General features: G+C 33.4%; 1 protein-coding gene across 2 annotated transcripts in view; it reads right to left on the reverse strand.

The window, feature by feature from the left end:
• RTTN (rotatin) overlaps positions 1–22,645 on the reverse strand; it is a 139,611-nt gene that overhangs the window by 52,578 nt on the left and 64,388 nt on the right. For both annotated transcript variants that reach the window (XM_045527475.1, XM_045527477.1), the window contains exons 26-32: positions 22,312–22,456; positions 21,371–21,525; positions 15,414–15,633; positions 12,579–12,707; positions 11,999–12,109; positions 8,139–8,297; positions 6,816–6,887 (exon numbers count right to left, since the gene is read on the reverse strand). In XM_045527475.1, coding sequence (XP_045383431.1) covers positions 6,816–6,887; positions 8,139–8,297; positions 11,999–12,109; positions 12,579–12,707; positions 15,414–15,633; positions 21,371–21,525; positions 22,312–22,456 — 991 coding nt within the window. The remainder of the gene's footprint in view (positions 1–6,815; positions 6,888–8,138; positions 8,298–11,998; positions 12,110–12,578; positions 12,708–15,413; positions 15,634–21,370; positions 21,526–22,311; positions 22,457–22,645) is intronic.

Consider the following 22,645-nt stretch of genomic DNA (forward strand, 5'->3'; position numbering starts at 1 on the left):
TTCTGTCTTTCAATCAAGTTATAACATTCTTAAATGTATAAAATATGTCAAACACACAAGAGATTTGCAATAGCTACTTAAAATCACAAATTAAAGACCTCATTATGATAACTCAGGGAAGGAATTAACAACCAAGGTGAGAATTACTGTTTAGCTAAGTTTACTAGCTTAACTCCAACCACTTATAAAAATTCAATAAATCAAACAAGCAAAATAATTAAAGCAGTACAAAAACAATTTTACTAAATATATTTTATAATCACACCTAGAATTTTAAAATAGTTTATTATACAGATTACATAAAATTATTCCTAATTTTTGCAAAATTGTATCTATGTAATTGCTTCCTATATCAAGAACAGCTACAATTCTAAATTCATAAAGGTTTAATGAAAATACATAAAGCAATGTAAATTGTATAAATCTTGAAAATAGAAAAATCTTAAGTATTTATAGCTCTTAGAGCTCTTAAATCTGCTGATTCTTTATTCTGTTAAAGGACTACTGAAGCTGATGGTTATGCCATCTGTTAGCAAGGCAGGAGTTACAAGCCCAATGTCTTCTAAATCCAACTTTTCTTTAGTTGTAAGTATTTTCAAAGTAAGTGAGAAGTTATATATGTAAGTAACGATATTAGAATTCTTATAATTATTCTCTAAATATGTAAAGTTATCACAATGATAAAGAATATAATTAACAATTATATTTACCCTTCATTTTTAAAATTCATTTTTCTCTAGTTCTTACTAATATATTAAAAAAGACTTAGAAAACAAAGATAAGAAATCATAATAAGAGACAAAAATTTATAATTAAGTCTACCTAATAAAGTTTTAGAATACAATTTTTTCCCCTGTGTCTATAAATCATGGTAAAAATTATTCAGCCTACCAAGACTACACAATCTAAACTAATTTGGCTATCATTAATCAGGTGTCGGATAGATGGGAGGGGCAGAGGATGGGTGTATACAAACATAACGAGTGCAATGCGCACCATCTGGGGGATGGACACACCTGAAGCTCTGATTTGGGGCAGGGGGAAGGGGGACAAGGGCAATATATGTAACCTAAAAACTTTTGTACCCCCATAATATACTGAAATGAAAAAAAAATTGTATCCAAAAAAAATAAAAACAAAAAATAAACTAATTTGGCTATGAATAAAGAATATTCCATAAAACTGTGCAAAAAAGATTAAGAGATATTAAGAGATAGAATTCAAGAGGACTAATAGGAGACTAATATGATTTCTGGAAAGATAAAACATAACACAGAAAAAAGGGAAAGTCATTTTTAAAGGAAATAAATATAAAAAAATTTGTCAGAGCCAAAAAGATATAGAACATCCACATCCTCAAATTAAAGAGCATAATGAGGATCAAGCAAGAGAAATGGGACAAGACACATATCATAAAATTCTAGAAGACCAAGGATAAAGAGAAGACGGTAAAAGAAAAACTCAGCCATAAAGAGGTAAAAAGAATCAGACAGAAATCCAACTTCTCATCAATACTATTACATGCTAGAAGAGAGGGGAGCAAAATTCTTAGGAGGAACAATTTTCAACCTAATATCTGGCAACTAGTCAAACTATCAATCCAGTGCAATTTAAAGACTCATGAGATTTATCTCTCACGCACTTGTCATTAGGTAGGGGTACAATCATTTTGAGGATGATTACTAGGAAAAAGGTTCTAACTGAAGAGAAATGATGATTAAGAGCTGAGAAAGACTTGAGACATGATATGGACTCACAATACAAGAAAAAATAGAAACTCCAAAGGAAAAAAAAATCACTCAAATTCATTTTCAAATTATATATATGTATATACCCATACATACACAAATATGTGCACATATAAATGTATACACACACACATAGAAATCCCAGGAAAATCTTCCTCTGAGTATAGGTGGGTTGGCTCCAGAAGCAGAGATAAGGAAGTGTAACCAAAGCCCACTAAGTGGCTCTGTAGTGAATTACTGGTTTTCAATTTTTAGAATCAACCTATAGATAAAATTTAGACTGCAGAAGAGAATACAAAAAGCAAAAGTAAAAATAAAACTGGCAAAGATTAGCATTAGAAGTGGGGGAAGGGAGACCAATGAAAAGATATGAACTTAGCCACATCTTAATCATCTTCTAATGGGGGGGCAAGAGATACATTGCACAGGTAACAACATTAGCAACAGCAGGTGTGACCCACCAAGAAACTAAGAACAGTAATACAACTATATTGGCAGGACACTGTGTAAATGAGTTAAATTCTTTGAAGTAGTAAATGAATAACCATATTATTGCAAACCTACTATTTGGATATACAAGGATAACCCCCTGAAGAATTAAAATCACAGAGGTAAAGTTGTCTCAGCAAATGGAGAGGGGTAGTGAATTTCACTGTAAATTCTATTAGCTCTTTTAAACATATGTATTTATTACTTGAAAAAAATTTCTTCTAAAAAATTCAAACTATTAGTGCATTCAAAATATTTTTAACCTCTCAAAAAAAAAAAACAAATGATCTGAAATATGCACATACCACATAACTGTTATTTATTTCTTACTTGATTTATTTTAACTAAGCATTAAGCCTAAATCCCCATTCCGTACATGCCAAAGCTTCCAAGTGGCAACAGCCTATTATCAACAGAGCTTTACTCACAGCAATGGAGCCAAGCCCAGCATATGCACAAATGACGGCCTAACTCAGGCTTTCAGAGATGACTGATGGTGCAAGGGCCAAAACAATGAAGTCTTTCATGCATGCACTAGGCTCTGCTCCATAGATCCATCAGTAATTGATGGGGTTGTCTTCTAGCATAATGAGAAAATCAGCACAATTGGGTCTAATTGCCCTGTCTTAAGACCGGTCTCTGTATCCTTATCAGCCTGCCCTCAGGTTGAGTGCGGCACTGCCAGATCACCTGTTGAATTGCCAGGGAGAACTGAGAAGGACAGTATGCAAAGAAAACTCTTCAAGTCACCACGTGCCAGTACAAATAAATTTACAAAGAAAAGTGCAAATTAATTATGTCACAGAAAGCTCCAATTAATTTGAAAACGTTCTCAAGGATGCAATAAACTAGAATATTAATTTTAAAATACATGCTTTACTCCTACTGCCGGAGTGCTAATGTACACATTAGCTGTAACTGAAAAGGAACTAGAAGAAAAGAACTGCATTTAAGAAAAACAGACAATCAATATTTTCAGAATGAAAAGGAATTACTTTTATATATAACAAATAAAAATGCCATAATATAATCCAAAGACTATAAAAAATGACCCTAAATATATCAGAAACCCTTTATCTACATGTAAATTATAAATATCATTAAAATACTATCATTTTACCAAGTATTCACTGTTTTGTGAAAATACTCATGATGCTTCATGATTAATACCTTAAAAGATTAAAATATGCCTATTAACCACATCAAATATGAAAATAATATATACTACAACTATAAATGAGTTGTTATTAATAAAACATATATGAACATACACATAGATAGTTATTAGCTTCGTCCACTGAGAGGATATAGAAGCAATGCCACTCAGGGAACAATGAACACATCGACAACCTAGGTCTTGGTTTCTAAACACCATTCTCTATGAAAAGGAATCACAAACCTTTGAGCAAATATCTGATTCCAGGCTGGGGCTGGAAGAGTCCAGAATATCTTGCTGTACCAGAAAGTAAAGAAATGCTTGGCCGGGCATGGTGGCTCACGCCTGTAATCCTAGCACTCTGGGAGGCCGAGGCAGGCAGATTGTGTGAGCTCAGGAGTTCGAGACCAGCCTGAGCAAGAGCAAGACCCCATCTCTACTAAAAATAGAAAGAAATCATATAGACAGCTAAAAATATATATAGAAAAAATTAGCTGGGAATGGTGGCGCATGCCTGTAGTCCCAGCTACTCGGGAGGCTGAGGCAGAAGGATTGCTTGAGCCCAGGAGTTTGAGGTTGCTGTGAGCTAGGCTGACGCCATGGCACTCTAGCCTGGGCAACAGAGCAAGACTCTGTCTCAAAAAAAAAAGTATATCCTAAAAAAGCCACAGTTGATAAGAGGGGTCTAAACTTTCTGGCATTCAACAATAAAAAAGAAACATAGCTAATTACATAATTTCATAATTTAGACATACATATTATTACTATTCAGAAGCATTAACAATTCCAGACAACGACATGAAATAGGAATTTATGCTGGTGTGTGAGGAAACAAGTGGAAAAGAGGTAGTAATCATACAGAGAATGCTGCAGAAAGCCTAATGGAACACAAGCGTTAGAGGACATCAATTTAGACTACAGGCATCAAAACAAAGTGCAAAGAAGTAAAAACAAAGTAAGAGAAGTAGAAAGTAAAATATATACATATATATATTTTCATCTCAAGCAAAATAAGATTTTAATAATCTTAAAATGGACATGCTACTTTGTGCTATATCCTCCAAAATACTGTGAAAGGTACACCAACATAAGGAAATGAAACATTTTGTTGAATAAGATTATTATGCATAATTCTACCAAAAATTGCTTTAATTTTAAAATACTAGATTTGTAGCACCTTCTTTTTGGCTATAATAAACTTACAAACATCACAACTTTGAGACAAAGATTATAAAACTTCATCATCTACATTTGAAGATGACTATCTTTCTCCTTTCTTACAGTAGCTGTTTCCACTTTGGGGTTTCAGATACCACTAAACTTTTTATAAATTGGGGGACAAATACTGGGTTACCAACTATTTACACTTGATAAGTGAGAACACTTAAAAACAAAAAATAATAACCAAAAAAAAAAAAAAAAGATTTTAAAAAAGAGAGAAGGCCGAGTGCAGTTGCTCAGGGTTATAATCTTAGCACTTTGGGAGGATGAGGTGGGAGGGTCACTACAGGCCAGGAGTTTGACACCTGCCTGAGCAACATAGTAAAACCCCATCCTGATACAAAAAACAAAAATAGAAAAATTAGCCAGGCACGGTGGCCATGCCTGTAGTCCCAGTTACTTGGGAGGCTAAGGCAAGAGGATGACTTGAGCCCAGGAGTTTGAGGTTGCAGTGAGCTATAATGACACTACTGAACTCTAGTCCAGGCAACAGAGTGACTCCCTGTCTCATAAAACAAAAAAGAAGGGGAAAAATCTGAGTTTATTTAAATAAAACATATAAAATTTGCCTTATTTTTCTCATTTTGCTAAAGACAAGGAAATTTCATCATTAAGTATTATTTGGGATTGGAGTGGCTCTCAAACGTTTTTGATTTTAGCCAACTTAGGTAAGGCAAAGGACTCCAAAAGCTCACTTAGGTCACTATTTTCATCTTTTTAGTAAAAAATGATTTCTGTGATAAAGACTGGAGAATAACAAAACCAACAAACTGCAGTAAGCATGTCACCAACAATAGGAACTATTATTTAATTTGTAATAAAAAACGGTTACATCTATTATATATATAGTTCTATATTATAATATGTCCCAAAAGCTTTACTATAATCCAGAATTCTTATTACTCTTGTCTTTATATTATACTGATTTCAATAATAAAAATTTCATTGGCAGTATTTCACCAAGTGTATCCATATACAAGTGTCACTAGTTTAATAATGGGAGTGGAGACGATCTTCATTTGAGTCAAAACAACATGTTTTAAAATGTAGTCATTGGAACACAGGCACCAAAACTACTACTGTAGTAACTATTAATGTAGTTAATGTAACTATTAACCTTGTACTTTCCTTTGTGTCTACCATGGTTTTATTACAACATGGACTGTAGATGAGCAACCACTATCAGAAGGAAATATTAAAGAAATTATCAGAAATCAGTGGAAATGTGACCTGGGATTTATAATAACTGGCATAGTTAACCTGGATTTGTAAAGTTTGGAGAAATGAACCTTCCAAGAGGTAAATGTGATCTGAGCCTTGACACACACCTGAATCCATGCTTCAAGTGATGCCCTGAAAGCTGCCCTTGCTGCAGTTCAGCTTGACGCAGTAACTTCTCTAAGGATATGTTCTAATTAAAACTTAAAAAGAAATCCTTAGATATGTATAGAATTCTGATGAGTGAAGTGGAACATTATGATAAATAGACACTACCTACAAGGATAGGTAAAAGGATAAAGAAAGAGCACATCTTATCTCCACAACGAGCACACCTTCGTATCCTCCAAATTATCTAAAAATCATAAGCTATAAAAATGTTAGGTAACTATTTACTGACTTGACATTGAGAATATGAAACAAAAAATTAGTCCAATAGAAAACTAAGAAAGAAATTGTGACGCATATTGTACACTAAACAGAAAAAGAAAAAAGATGTAAATATCAATGCATATTTAACTATAAACAAGTTTGTTTATTATTATTAAATTAGCGAGGCACTATAGTGAGGAGGATAAGAGAGAGGGATTGCCTGGATTCAAAGCAAATGTGTACCACTGACTAGCTGGTGTGATTTAAGGCAAACTAAACCCTTTGTGCTAAAGTTTCTAAGCCTGTAATATGAGGATAATAATAGTTCACAACTCAAATCATTATACAAGTTAATATGTGTTAAGTTTGTAGAAGAGGGCCTAGTACGCATTAAATACCATGTTAGCTATTAACATTATTTAAAATGATTTTTTATGCTACAGAAAAGAATTAAGTATGATCAAGCATAAGAAAATGTCTACATTCTATTTTAAGTGATTCTTGCTGCTTTGTATACAGTTTCATAAGTAGTGAAATATACAAATGCTAAAAATTTATCACCAACAAATCTCAAATATCTACTAAGTCGATCATTGTTTAAAATCACCCACCTGCCAAGTATAATCCTTTATAACTTCTGTAGGCATTGGAATTACAAGGAGGTTCTGAAGAATAAATGCAGCCTGAAAATGTTTTAAAAAAAAGTCAATACTGCCATCTTGTTGTCATCTCTGAAATAACCAATATATGGTAATCTCATAGCAAAAGACATATCTCTGGTCAACTGCACATGCTGAGAGGTCATTATGAGAACTGCCAAACCATATTTCTTGTTAAGTGATGGCCTTAACAGTATATGAAAGTATTTCATCAGCAAATATATTTTTTCCTATTTAAAAATTTAGTTTTATTCAAAAAATGATTTGTATAATACAAACTGTTCTGACAGCATTTAAGAAATGCTCTTTCAGGTTTCTACTATCCCCTTACAGATTATACACATACACACACACATACACACACGCACACACACACACCCCTTTCTCCCTCTTTCATGCAGACTCTTCTCAATAAAAACTTGTTAACTAGAAATACAAACCACAAATAGACGTCCAACTTAACCTACTAGGTCCTGAAAATGATCACATTAAATAATCATGCAAATAGGAACATTGTCCATTTAATGAAAGACTATGATATAACTATAATGGAAAAATGACAAGGGTAATGAGGAATTCTCAGAGAGTAAAATTTCCAACCATATTAACTATAAGTCAATAGAAAAGCTTTAAAGTTGATAAATCCAGAGGAAGCCATAAGTGTAAGCATTACTACTTTAAAACATAGAGACAAATAACAAGAAAACTAGCCTTTCAGGTTTGGAACTGGGAATGGCTAATAGTAGACCCAGGAGCTGCTGTATTTTTCATAAGCCTCTAAGTAACTATTTGATTATTATTTTAAAACTATTTGCATGAATCATCACTTTAATAAAAGCAGAAATAAAAAGGAAACCACAAATAATTTAGAAAGAATTAAAATAGGGTTTACTTTTTCTCTCATGTTATATGACAAATAACAAGAGTTATTTTGATAGCACCTAATGCTTTGTAAACATTGGAGATTTCTGAATGCTGAAGTAATGTAATTTTTTTCTATGAACTTTTCAATGTGCAATAAAATAGAAGAATTCACATTAAACTACACTGTATTCTGATTTGACTTATCAGAATAAAGGACTCCAATTTTTACTATGAATTAAGACCTTGTAAATTCTCTACTGCCATTCTATTGGGATTTTTCTCAGCCAGAATAGATAATGGTCGGTGGTCAGTCTAAAATGTTGAATTAAAGAGTCAAGTATGGTTTATAGGCATTACCACAATGGATTTCTAAGGAAAAAAAGTGGAGAGAGTGCTAAAAGACAGACATACCTCCCGGCGCACCATACTACATTCTGACTGGTCCAGAAGAATGTTTACCACAGTTCCCCAGAGCCCACCAGAAATGTTCTGACAACTGTTTGCCAAGGCCACACAGCCAGTTTCAAGGGAGGTTAGTGCTGATCCTAATCCCAGTGAAGTGAATCTCACCTGTTCAAATTAAAGAGAAAGTTATTGAATCATAGACTCCTATTTTTCTGGTACATAAAATACTATGCTTTAAAGTATGACATTGGTTTTACAATCCTAAATTATAAAAAACACTTATAGAAGATAGTGTCCTAAAAAGTCACAAATAAATAAAAATCCTATTCCATGACTTAAGAAAGCAATGAAATAGAAAAAGAAATTAAATATAAGCAAATGTCATATAAAGTTAAAAGTAGGTACAAATAAGAAGTATAAATGTTATAGATTACAAGCCTTTCCCTAGGGAAAGCATAGGGCACTTACATGTCTTTCATGAACACAATTTTGATTTATTCTTCATTCTTAAAAAGGGGTCCTATTATTCTGTTCTACTTTTCCTAATTTTTTAGTGTTTCTTGCAGAGAAATGATTTTGACTTTCTTAAAACTTCTTTTCTAAACAAACACGTCATCAAATTATCTTTTTGCAAGGCATTTAGTATTTTCTTGAAAATTATCTTAAGAAAAAACATTTCCAAATAACATTGATGTGGTGTAATATGCTTGCTATAGAACCACTGCTCTTCAAGCCACGCATTTTAGTAAATTTCTGAATTCTGAACCTAAAATATAGTTTCAATGATAGCTGCAAGATTAAAAAAAAACAACAATGTAGTCATAACATAGTCAAATAATAAGTCCAAGTTCAATGTGGCTAAAAATGTAACTTCTAAGTTTAAATCAAATAATATTTCTACAAATCAAGGTTTTTACTATAATAGCATCTAATCATTTCTTGCTTGAAGTCAGTGGCAAATAGCTAAAACTGGAAAGTTACTTGGTAACATAAAATTTTACATGGTAATGTAAGTGCAATTTTTTGCATTTAGTTCCATTAAATGACACTCAAATGTCACTCAGCTCTATAATTTATGATTTCCAGCTATTCTTCTAAACTTTGAAAATGGCTGAGCCTCTGCAATAATTTTCCACTATTCTTTCTGAAAGTGATATATCTTATAGTCTTTTTTCTTTTGTATTTTCAAACTGTACTCTGATAAATTTGAAAAGGTATTATGCATTAAACTGTGTCCCTTCAAAACTCATGTTCAAAACTCAATGTGACTATATTTAGAGACAGAGCTTTTAGGAGGTGATTAAGGTTAAATAAGGTTATAAAGGTGGGACCCTACTGCACTAAGATTGGTGGCCTTAGGAAGACAGAGAAATCTCTTCCTCTGAGTGCATATACCAAGGAGAGGACATGGGAGCATACAGTATGCACGTAGCTATCTGTAAACCAGGAAGAGCGCCCTCACCAAAAACCAACCATGATGACACCCTGATCTTGGACTTTCCAGCCTCCAGAACTGTGAGAAACTAAATTCCCATTGTTTAAGTCTCCTAATCTATGTGTTTTGTTATGAAAGCCCAAGTATACTAATATAAATTTAGATACCACAAAGTGGGGATGATGCTGAAACAAACATCTAAATATGTGGAAGTGGCTTTGAAATTGGGTAATGGGTCAGAGGTTGGAAGAATTTTGAGATGCATGGTAGAAATATGGATATTAAGGGTGATTCTAGTGAGATCTCAGACAAATATGAGGAACATGCTTTTCAAAACATGTTTTTGGAGGAAAGGCGATCCTTGTCACAAAGTGGCAAAGAAATTGGCTGAACGGTGGACATGTTCTAGTACTATGTAGAAGATAGAACTTGTGAGCAACGAAATTAAATATTTAGCTGAGAAGATTTCTAAGCAAAGTGTGAAAGGAATGGCTTGGTTTCTCCTGACTGTTTACAGCAAAATGCAAAAGAAGAGAGATCAATTAAAGAAGGAGTTAAGAATGGGTAAGCAAAAAGGAACAAGAACAAGAAGATTTGGAAAATTCTCAGCCCATTCGTGCAAAAAATGAGAAAGTTTATTCTAAAGAGAACATAAGAGGGTGTAGCTGAACAATCATTTGAGAGAGAGATCATGAGTGCGACTCTTGGACTTAATCAGCCATCTCAACAGAAGCCAGGAACAGAGATGGGAATATATTAGCAAAGACTGCCAGTTTGAACTGAAGGGGACAGAGAAGGTGGGATGGAATGATGGAAGGCTGTTAGACTTCTTGGATTCTATAGGCAAATATATGCTAGAGTAGTCCCCCCTTATCCATTGGGGCTATGTTCCAAGACCTCCATGGATGTCTGAAACCACAGATAGTACCAAATCCTACACACACACACACACACACACACACACACACACACACACACACACACGCTATGTTTTTTTCCTATGCCTACATATCTATGATATTTATAAATTAGGTACCGTTAGAGATTAACAGTAACTAATAAAATCAAACAATCATAACAATATACTGTAATAAAAGTTATGTGAATGTGGTCTCCCTCTCTTTTTCAAAGTATCTTGTTGTCTTGCATGCACCCTTCTTCTTGTAATGATATGAAATGATACAATGCCTCCATGATGAGACGAACTGAAGTAATGATACAGGCATTGTGACATAGGATTAGGCTACTTAGGACTGCTTTCAGAAAGCAAAAATTCCAATAAGGGGGGGACTACTGTATTCTTTAATGAAAGGGAAGAATGAACCCAAAGGTGATTCAGAGATCAAATATGCTGCCACTCCCACCATAGGCCCAGGGGGCAAGGCTATTTCCTTTTTGGTTTCAAAGGGTAGGGGTCACCTCTCTGGTTTCAGTGGGTCAGTGGCCCTTGAAGATGGCAGCATGGGTGGGGCCCTTACAGATAGCTGAAGGGATGAGGCTATCCTCTAGAGCCACATAGAGGATGTCCCTCCCCCAACCCCCATGGGCTTGTAAGGCACAGCATCAAGTCCAAGAACAGTATTCTTCAGCCTTAAGACCTAATAAAATTTGCCTTGCTAGGTATTGGGCTTGCTTAGGACCCATCACTGCTTCCTTCTTTCCTATTTCTCCCTTTTGAATGGGAATGTCTATCCTACCAACATGTTTTGGAAGCACATGGCTTGTGTGGTTTCACTGGTTCTCACCTGGAAAGGAATTTTGTCTCAGGATGACTCATACCTAGAGTCTCACCCATATCTGATTTACATGAGATTTTGGACTTTAGACTTTAGAGTTAATACTGGAATGAGTTAAGACTTTGGAGACTATTTAGATGGAATAAAAGCATTTTGCAGGGGAGAAGAACATGAATTTGAAGGGACCAGAGGTAGAAAGCTACAGACCGAATTGTGTCCCTCTAAAACTTGCATATTGAAGCCTAAAACCTCAGTGTTACTGTCTTTGGAGATAGGGTTTCTAGGAGATAATTAAGGTTAAATGAGGTCATAAGGGTGAGGTCCTGAACCAATAGGATTGGTAGCCTTATAAAAAAGGAAGAGAGAGAAATGTCTCTACATGAACGCACCAAGGAAAGGCCGTGTGAAGAAGGTAGCTGTCTACAAGGCAGAAAGAGAGGCCTCATCAGAACCTGAGTATGCTGGCACTCTAATCTTGAACTTCCAGCCTCCAGGACCATGAGAAAGTAAATTTCTATTGTTTAAGCCACTCAGTCTATGGTATTTTGTAATGGTAGCCTGACCTAAGACAGAGGTTAAACAAAACATAAAGTATAGTCACTAAAATAATCCCATAATATGAATGTGCATATGCATATGTGTTTCGTTTCATTTTGTTAAATCTAAACACAATGGACTTAACTCTTCACACTGACCTCTGGGTCCCGATCAACCCATAATGGAATCAACCATGCCAATCCTTGTTGAGTAGGAGTATGTTCTTCACTATGACTGCCCAAAGGCAAGAACCAAAGTGACATCCACTCCTAGAATGAAAAATAAAAGCTTTAGGTAAGCTTCTAAAAATAAAATATAGGGAGTATAAAATAACTCCCAATTTTTAAAGATCAAAACAAAGTAAAAATGTATTTAAGATTTGGTTCTAATCCATTAATCAGTCAAAATGAGGCAAACAAAAAATCCCAGATTCTCCTTAAAAAGTTAAACATAACATTTTTTTGACAGAAGCTATGTTTCCCATGATTTAGACAAAATATAGTTTTCTAGTGAATCCAGATTTCAATCAAAATAAATTTTAAATAAAATTCAGATCTGTATAATATACAACTTTTGAGAAATATTAATACATCTTAGTCAAAGATCATTTTTGACTTTTAAAAGGAAAAGTCAAAAAAAATTTTCATGTAACAAGTTTATATGCTTGAAATGTGTTAGACACAGCACATTCTTTTTCAAGCAACTGTTCAGAAGACAGGCAGCTTTCAACGCTCTTACCGAGCTCTGAGCGTAGGCCATCATCTCATGGGATAAGTGAAGCAAGCAAAGAATTGTGCTCTTTGTAACACCTTTTCCCATAAAGGACATAGCATTTCCTCCACGCTCCACATAAAAAGAAGTGATGACCTGAAAAATAAATGTAAACAATTTCACAGTGGTTTTATTTTTAACAGTATATAAATACATAACTTTCTATTGACTTGTCTGAATTGAATCTTAATCACATAAAGATATAATATTTTTAGTTTATACACTTAAAAAGGTTAAGATGGTAAATTACATGTTACGTGCGTTTTACCACAGTTTAAAAAAAAATATTCTTAGTTTTAATATTTTCCCTTTGGAACTTATATAAAAGATGTGTGGTATCCTCCTTGGACATTTTTGTAATTTTGAATATGCTTATGACATTTTTTAAAGTTACAGCATCTTTCAGCCAAGGGTTTATCAATATCTTATTGAAAAGTATACACAGAAATTGCTAGCTTTATAAAACTCCAGAGTCATGCCACATTTTCTTGAATTGTGGTTTACACGTAAATGGACATTTTCCTTACTTCTAAGCAATCTTAGATTTCTATTGCATATTTAAACATATGCTTATTAATGTCATTGGTTTGCAACTTTTTTCTCACCTACATATGTGAGATTTGACAAATTTCCATCAGTAACAGCAAAAGAAATATTTCTCATCTGAAGAGATATTCCCTTAACTGAGGACCTGAATCAGAATGAGCATGGGAAGTTAGGCAACAGCAGTTTAAGGAAAAGTCCTTCCAGCTGATTTAGAAAATCCTTTGAAATATGTGGCAAACCCTTTGGGACCATTTCTGTATAAATCGTATATTGTCCCCTATATAGGGTTTAAGTAAATATTTGTTAATTGATTGAATAACAATCTTACAGCTTTTCAACTCTTAAATAAAACACTCAAAGAGACTGAAGATTACAAAAGTTTAATAAAAAAAAAAATGCTAACCATATTTAGCCAATACATTTTGAAGAAAAATTTTGCTCTAAGTCAAAACAATCAAAACTACTTGTCATCTGCACCAACACTACGGAAAGTATTTCAATTCATCCTCCCAAGGTCTCGTTGCTTTTATTCATCACAGAATCCTTCAACATAAACCATTTTGTCTTAATCTAACTTTTGGGTTTCTTTCCCCAACTCATGCAACAAAACAGATTATACATATTTTCAAAAGACAGCATAAATCATGTTAATAAAAGCAATTGTTTGGTAGTTAATTTGGAAACTTTGACCTAATTTAGAATTTTCACAATTTAAAATCATGTCTGAAAAATAAAACAAGATTGGCCAGGGGTTAACAACTGTGGGTGATAGCTGTATAGGCTCTACCCCACTATTTTTTCTACATGTATATACCTTTGAAATTTTTCATAATTAAAAATTTAAAATTTTAAGTGACTATGTTAATAAGATAACTACATAATCAAGTCCTTATCATCTTCCTCTAAGTCATCACTGGAAATATCTAACATCCATGTAATGATTTTTATTTCCAGTTTATAAGTCATAAGCCAAGCACTTTGGTATTATCTCCTTTCAACCTGACATTTTTGTCAGATCCCTGGAATTACACATTGTATATCTGATTTTAAGAATTATCATAGTTTATTCAACCATGACAAAAGAAAATTTCCTGAATTTTAGTTTTCTTTAATTTTAATTGACAAAAACTACCATAAACAACATAGTGAAAAGTGAAAAAATTAAAGGCCTTTGCTTTGAGTTTGGAATCCAGGATTATTGGATACACAGCCAATACATAAAAACTGATCGTATTTCTACATATCAATGACAGAAAATAACATTTCAAAAAAGATATAACATGCTCATTTTCACCAAAAGACAAGAATGTTCCTAACTACAGTATCCAAAATTACCCTAAACTAAAAGAAAAAAAACCCAAATGTCCTTAAACCTTATACATTATCCAAAATGTTTAGGACCAGAAGTGTTTTGAATTGAGGATTTGTTCAGATTTTAGAATAGTTGTATTATGTACTTACTGGTTGAGCATCCCTAATCCAAAAATCTGAGATGCTACAATGAGCATTTCCTTTGGGCATCACAGTGGTGCTCAAGAAGTTTTAGATTTTAGATCAGAGATACTCAACCTGTAGTATACACAATACTATACAAAAATGAAACTAAACTAACTTCACCTATAGGCAACATAGGTATCTGATAAGTATAATGTTGAAGGAAAGCAACCAAACATGATTCCATTTATATAGATTCAAAAAAGAATCAGAAATTGTCTATACAGACAATGTCTAAGTGCTAAAAACTATTAAAAAATGCAAAGAAGTGAGTACCAAAAAAAAATCAAACTACTTTTCAGGAAAGGGATAGAGATTGGTAAGGGGAATGCTTCTAGGATCCTAGCTAATTCTATTTTTGAATCTGAGGGTAATTACATGGATGTTCACTAATAATTCACTGAGCTATGTATTTACATTTTGTATATTTTTTGCATGTGGTATATTTCACAATTAAAAAGGATAAACAAAATAAATGAGTAAACAAATTACCCTAATGAAGGGACTTAAATGCAAGCTTTAGTTTACTTTTCTTGAAAATAAGAGTATAATAAAAATAATAAATTTTAATAAAAATCATTAAAATATATTACTATAATGATGAGGTATATAAATGCTGTATAATAATCTACATTAAATACAGTAATATATAATGTACTTGTGACTAGCACAAAGTAAACGCAATCAATCAATAAATAGTAAATAGCTATTAGTTAGGGGGTTGTTGTTTTTACTTATTATTTATTTGTTATTTTTACTTACCTCAAGGAGACCTGACAAGTATTTCACACAAATTTCGAGTGGCTTTGTGAGAACAGAATGTGAGCTCCATCCCGGAAACGCAGTGAGGTGAGCCATCCCTCGCAATGTCCGCTCAAGGGAAGGCAGGCCATAAAAATGAGGAGCATCGGTGACTCTCAGACACTGGAGCAGCTTCAGAGCCAGCTGCGTTTGGAAAACGTAAAGAAGTTCCAAGCATTTCCTGCGTATGTAAAGGGGGAAAATCAACCATCAAGCAAGTGTAATGGGCTTACTGGGCTGTCTTATCGGCTACACAACTTACTATTAGAAAAGTCTGAACTAGACAAAACGGCAGAAAGCATTTCCTCTCACAGCAAAGTTTTTCAAAAAAAAGCACAGCTAAAATACCAACTAGAGTACATGATATAAAATGCAAGTAACAATTCCATATACAATGAATATTGATATTGCCACCCAATAATAAAACTAAAAACTGGAATAAAAAATTAAATGCATACTTTGAGTTTAATTGGCATATATTACACCTATACTTTAAATCAGTGTTATGAAAAATTTAATTTTTAATTGGCTAAAATATATTGCTTTTTCTAGAAAAAAAGGTTTTAATGAGTTTGACATATAACTTCAACAACAGTGTCTGAAACACAACAATCAAGAAAACATTTTCTATTAGAAAACAAAATTTCTGAAGTAACTAGGCATGAATTCAAATATGTAATTAGTATCTATGGATTTATATTCTAAGTTCACTAATCCTCTCCTCTGTGTCTAGTCAGCTGTTTAAGCCCATTCAATAAATTCTTCACTTTAGAAATGTCTCAGTTGTAGAATCTATATTTAGTTCTTTTTTTTACAGTCTCCATTTCTTGATTTTGTCCATCTTTTCATCTAATTTCTATTATATTTATTATTTAAAACAGTTTTATTATTTATAATGGTAACTTTAAAGTTCTTGTCATATTTGACATTTGTGGATTCACTTCTAATGACTTTTTTTCTCTTAATTATAGGAGACATTGTCCTGCTTCTTCACAATTCTCTTCATTTATGATTGAATGTCAAACATTTGTATAACAGAGCTCTTGAATATGAAGTAAATAATTTCTCACAGAAAGGGCTTGCCTTTTGTTTATACAAATTGGGTTGGGGGATAACCTTTTGGATCAAACCAGGTTTTGAGCTAAATTAGGGCTGTTTTGACAATTTTGTTCATTTCAAATGTCATGTACACAGAATCAGATCTTCACCTTCAACAGAGCTTTGAGATCTTTGCACAGCAAGACCAGGAAACATCTTTCTGCTTTCCAGTGTCATTCCCAGGAAATCAGATCTTAGGCACAAAGTTGAATAAACTGACCATGCCAGTACCTTATGGACCCTATAGCATTTGTTTTGTTCTGTTATTTTTTTAAATCTATATTGCTATTCACTTTCTGAATATACTACACATAATCATGAAAACTTCTGGTTTTAGAAGAGATGCACTGTATTTTAACATGTGAAATATCTTGGTGGATATATCCAAGAAGAAACTAAATGTATGGATTTGGAGATATCAAAAGAAGTCAGAAAGGGACATCAGCTAAAATGGCAGAGTAAGGAGCCCCAAAAGACCACCCTGCCATAAAAGCAACCAAAAAAAATGGCAGAAACTGGCAGCTTCAACATTTTTGGAACTCGGGAAACTGACCAAAAGCTTGCAACTACCCAGGAAGCACTTACTCAAGAAAAATGGCTGAGTCTCAGTAAGAACAGCAAGCTTTATGATGTTTTAAATTTACCCTAGTTCTATTCCCACACCCAAGCTCAGTGGCAGGCTTGAAAATAACACCCCACATTCCTAGTACCTGTACCACAGGGAAAGAAGCAAATCACATTTGAAAATTATTATCTTTAGTTGATCTTTCTGGTGGCTCCCTGGAAGACTTGATCAAAAGGTTTGCCTTTATTTCGCCTAACTCAGAACTCACCCAGGGCTAAAGCCACTACTGGGAAACATTTGTTGAAAATACATGTGGGCAAGAGTTTTAGCTGCTGCCGTTGGAAGCACTGAATAAGAGATGGAGCAAAAAAGTAGACTTGACTAAGAGCTCAGAAAGAAAGCCTGGGAGATGAGATGCTTTGGCAGACAATCCGACCACAATGAATGAAACTGGAAACATTAACAGAGGAAAATTATACAATTCATGTAGACATTACACAACAGATTCTTAAACAGCCAATGGGTAAAAGAAGAAATCACAAGGGAAATTAGAAAATACTTTGAGAGGAATAAAAATGAAAACATAACGTACTAAAACTTATAGAATGTAATGAAAGCAGTGCCCAGAAGGAGATTTATACCTGTAAAGACCTATTTCAAAAAAGAAGAAAAATCTAAAATCAATATCCTAACTTTACATCTTAAGGAACTAGAAAAAGAAGAGCAAACTAAACACAAAACAGCAGAAGGAAAAAATAATAAAGATTAGAGCAGAAATAAATGAAACAGAGAACAGAAAACAAAGGAGAAAAACAACAAAAACAGAAGTTGGTTCTTTGAAAAGATTAACAAAATTAACAAACCTTTACCTAGATTGACAAAGACAAAAAGAGAAAACCCAAATTACTAAAAGCATAAATGAAAGTGGGGACATGACTACTGACCTTATAGAAATAAAAAGAACTATAAGAGAATACTATGAATAATTATACACCAACAAATTAGATGACCTAGATGAAATGGACAAATTCCTAGAAATATGCAAACTACCACAACTGAATCAAAAGAAAACAGAAAATCTGAATAGACCTATATAGACCTATAGTAAGTTAAAAGATCGAGTCAATAATCAAAAACTTCTCAACAAAAACCAAGACAAGATGGCTTCACCAGTAAAGTCTACCAAACATTGAAAGAGGAATTAATACCAATCCTTCTAAAACTTCCAAAGAATAAAAAAAGGAGGGAATACTTCCTAATTCATATCATAAAGCCAGTATTACCCTAATACCAAAGCCAGACAAAGACATCGCAAGAAAACAATATTCCCTATGAATATAGATACAAAAATCCTCAACAAATACTAGGAAACCAAATCCAGCAGTTTTTAAAGGATTATACATCATGACCAAGTAGGATTTACCCTACAAAGGCAAGAGTGGTTCAATATACAAATATCAATCAATATAGGACACCACTTTAATAGAAGGAAGAGAAGAAATGCTACACGATCATCTCAACTAATGTAGAAAATCCACTTGACAAAATCCAATGTTTCATGATAAAAACACTCAATAAACTAGGAATAGAAGAGAAATTCCTCAACATTATAAGAGGCATACAGTCATGTCTTAGTATGTGCAGGGATACTGAGGACCAGGACCACCACAGATACCAAAATCCAGGGATGCTCAAGTCCCACAGTCAGCCCTCCCTATCCATGGGTTCTGCATCCACCGATTCAACCAACTGCAAATTTCGATCCAGGGTTGGTTGAATCTGCAGATGTGGAACCACGGATACGAAAGGCCAACTATAAGAAATCTACAGCTAACACCACATTAATGGTGAAAAACTGAAAGTTTTTCCCTGTAAGATTAGAAACAACACAAGGAAGCCTACTTTCACTACTGCTATTCAACATTGTCCTGAAAGTTCCAGCCAGAGCAAGTAAGCATGAAAAAGAAAATAAAAGGCATCCACATTGGAAAGAAAGAAGTAAAAATATCTCTTCACAGATGACATGATCTTACATGTAGAAAATCCTACAGAATTCACAAGAAACTATTAGATCAAATAAATTCAGCCAAGTTGGAGAATGTAAGATCATACAAAAATCTATTGTATCTCTATACACTAGAATAAATGACCAAAAAGAAAATTGAGAAAATTGCATTTATAATAGTATCAATAAAGAAAGAATACTTAGAAATAAACTTAACCAAGAACACATAAGACTTTAACACTGAAAACTGTAACACATTGTTGAAAAAAATTAAAGACCTTGATAAATGAAATAAAATCCCATGTTCATGGACTGGAGGACTTAATCCTGTTAAGACCGCAATACTCCCCGAAGAGATCTACAGATTCAATGCAATCCCTATCAAGATTTCAATGGTCTTTTTTGCAAAAATGGAAATTTTTGCAAATGGATGTTGATCTCTGAACAGCAACAACAATCTTGAAAAAGTTGGAAGACATACACTTAACAATTTCAAAACTTATTACAAAGCTACAATAATCAAAATATGTTACTGGCATAAGGACAGACATAAAGATCAATAGAACAGAATTGAGAGTTCAGAAATAAACCCACACATCTATGAACAACTACTTTTCAACAAGGGTGCCAAGACAATTCAATGGGGGAAAACAGTCTCTTCAACAATGGTCCTAGGACAGCTGAATAGCTCCCTAAGAGTAAAGTTAAACCCTAACCTCACACTATATACAAAATTAATTCAAAAATGGATCAAAGATCTATATGTAAGAACTAAGACTATAAAACTCTCAGAAGAAAACAAAGGAGTAAATCGTTGTGACCCTGGATTAGGCACCATTTTCTTAAATAGGACACCAAAAGCACAACTAACAAGAGAAAAAGGACCTCATCAAAATTAAAAATTTTGTGCATCAAAGGACACTATCAAGAGAGTGAAAAGACAACCCACAGAATGGAAGAAAATATTTGCAAATTATCTATCTAATAAGGGATTAATATCTACAATATATAAAGACCCTCTACAACTGAAAAATAAAACAACAAACAACACAATTCAAAATAGAGAAAGAACTTGAATAAACATTTCTCCGAATAAGAGACACAAATAGCCAATAAGAACATGAAAGATGCTCAAAATCATTTTTCATTTGGGAAATGAAAATCAAAAATACAATGATACCAGTTTATTCCCATTAAGATGGCTATAATAATAACAAAGTTGGTAAGGATATGGAGAAATTAGAACACTCATACATTGCTGGTGGGAATGTGAAATGGTTTTGCCACTGTAGAAAATAGTTTGACACTGCATCAAAAAGTTAAACATAGTTAGCATATGAACCAGCAATTCCACTCCTAGTTATAGACTCAAGAAAACTAAAACATACATCCACACAAGAATTTGTATATGTATGTTTACAGCAGCACTATTCACAATAGCCAAAAGGTGAAAACAATTCAACTGTCCATCAATGAATGAATGGATAAACAAAATGTGGTATATCTTTACATAAAATATTATTCAGTCACAGAAAGAAGTACTGATATTTGTCCATCAAGGATGGACTTCGAAAACATGATGCTAAATGAAAAATTAGACACAAAAAGTAACATATTGTTTGATTCCATTTTTATGAAATATTCAGATTAGGCAAATCCACAGAGACAGCAGATTAGTTGTTGCCAGGGACTACAAGAAAGGGTAAATTGGAAGGGACTTCTTCATGGATACAAGGCATCTTTTTGGGGTGATGGTAATGTTCCAGAATTTGATAGTGGTGACAGTTGAACAACATTGTGAATACACTAAAAGCCACTTAAACGCCCACTTTAAAATGGTTAAAATAGTGATTTTATCTAAATTTTTTAGTTTTTTAAAAATAGAATTTACAACTAGAGATATGTATTCGAAAATCATCAGTATAAAATCAGTTCTAGGAATTGGTATGATTGCTCAGGTAGATGTGTAGAGAATTAAGAGAGGACAAAGAACTAAGCTGTAAAGAACAAAATATTGTCTGAATGCACATGTGTGAGTGTGTCTGTGTGTGTAGTAAAGGAGACTAAGAAGTTACAATCAGGCTATCCCAGAGATTCAACTGAAACAAAAACAAACAGACCACCATCACTGGTTATTACTTATTTCCGCCTCTTAATTTGAAAGTAAAAAGTAAAACTCTTTGAAAATCAAAAATAAAAACCCTACATTCTATGTAAATGTACCCAAACCTTTAATCACACAAATAGTACCTGTCGGTTACTTCCATGAAATTGAGCAGCAAGGTATTGAAAAGAGCAATTAGTTCTTTCTGCAGTTGTTGCCTGATAGCAGTCCGGATGTCATCCGTTTCTTCTTGTGCCTGTGACTCTGTCAGAATCAGCAGGTTTAACAGTGGGTTTGGACTCTAAAAATGAAATTTATAAAAAATAAATTTACTCTCTAATTGAGCTTCATGTTGTTTCCTATAAAGGTTTTTGCTGGTAACCATGTTCTAGATTAACTAAGAGTTATATTGCCTAACTAGTAGGTACGAGCCTTTATTGCATTAGTAGAGAAGTTCTAAATTCAAAAGGTGCTTAATATGTTCTCAACAAAAGGAAAGCGTATTTGTCATAGAAAACTGAGAAAAATAGAAAGGAGCACACTAAGAAAACAAAACCACATTTAATCACACATCACAGAGATTGCCACTATTAAATATTAGTACATACTCTCCTTTTTGTTTCTGTGAGTATAAATAAACAGAATTATAATTACATATTTTTAACAAATGAGATCAAGTGAAAAAATCCACTACTGTAACCATTTTTTCTACTTATTACCAATATTTCCTCAGAACTATTATTTTAATATCTGATTGTTTTCAACCATAAATACCCTCCCCGCCCCCCACCACACACACACACTGAAATCCCCACTTAAAATACAGTTGCAGCAAAAAGCTCACATACAGGTTTTGTTAAAAAACAAGGCTGAAGGTCCCATTCAGTCTACGAAATTTTAATTTAATAAACACAGTAACAATCCTATCAAGAAGGCCATGTTGCTATGAGCTGTTCATACAACATGAGTACTGCTTTACTGAGCATAGGCTATATAAAAATTGTCCTTTTCCATAATATAATATTAATCATTTCTACAAATAAATTACTTACCAAACCTAAAATCCAAATTCCTTAATAACACTTACATGTCTTAGAAGTATTTCTAAAATCCAGCTTAGAAGTTCTACTGATGGATTTTTTCTTTGTTCCTTCATTAACTTATTTAAAAAATGTATGATATCTATTAGCAGTTTCTCGTCTTCAGTGCAAGCAGGAAGCACTTGTAAAAACCTAAAATAAAGAAGACAATAATCACGATTTCTAGCTCTTTAAAATACACGTTATCTCTGTTTATCATAGATAAATATGTACTTAACACATTTCTTGTGACCATGCTATTTTATGACACTATTCTAGATGCTATGAAAAATGCAGAGATGAAGGAAAAGGAAATAGAGTATCTGCCTTCAAGAACCTGAG

The sequence above is a fragment of the Lemur catta genome, chromosome 16 (assembly GCF_020740605.2).
Source record: "Lemur catta isolate mLemCat1 chromosome 16, mLemCat1.pri, whole genome shotgun sequence".
Classification (NCBI taxonomy): domain Eukaryota; kingdom Metazoa; phylum Chordata; class Mammalia; order Primates; family Lemuridae; genus Lemur; species Lemur catta.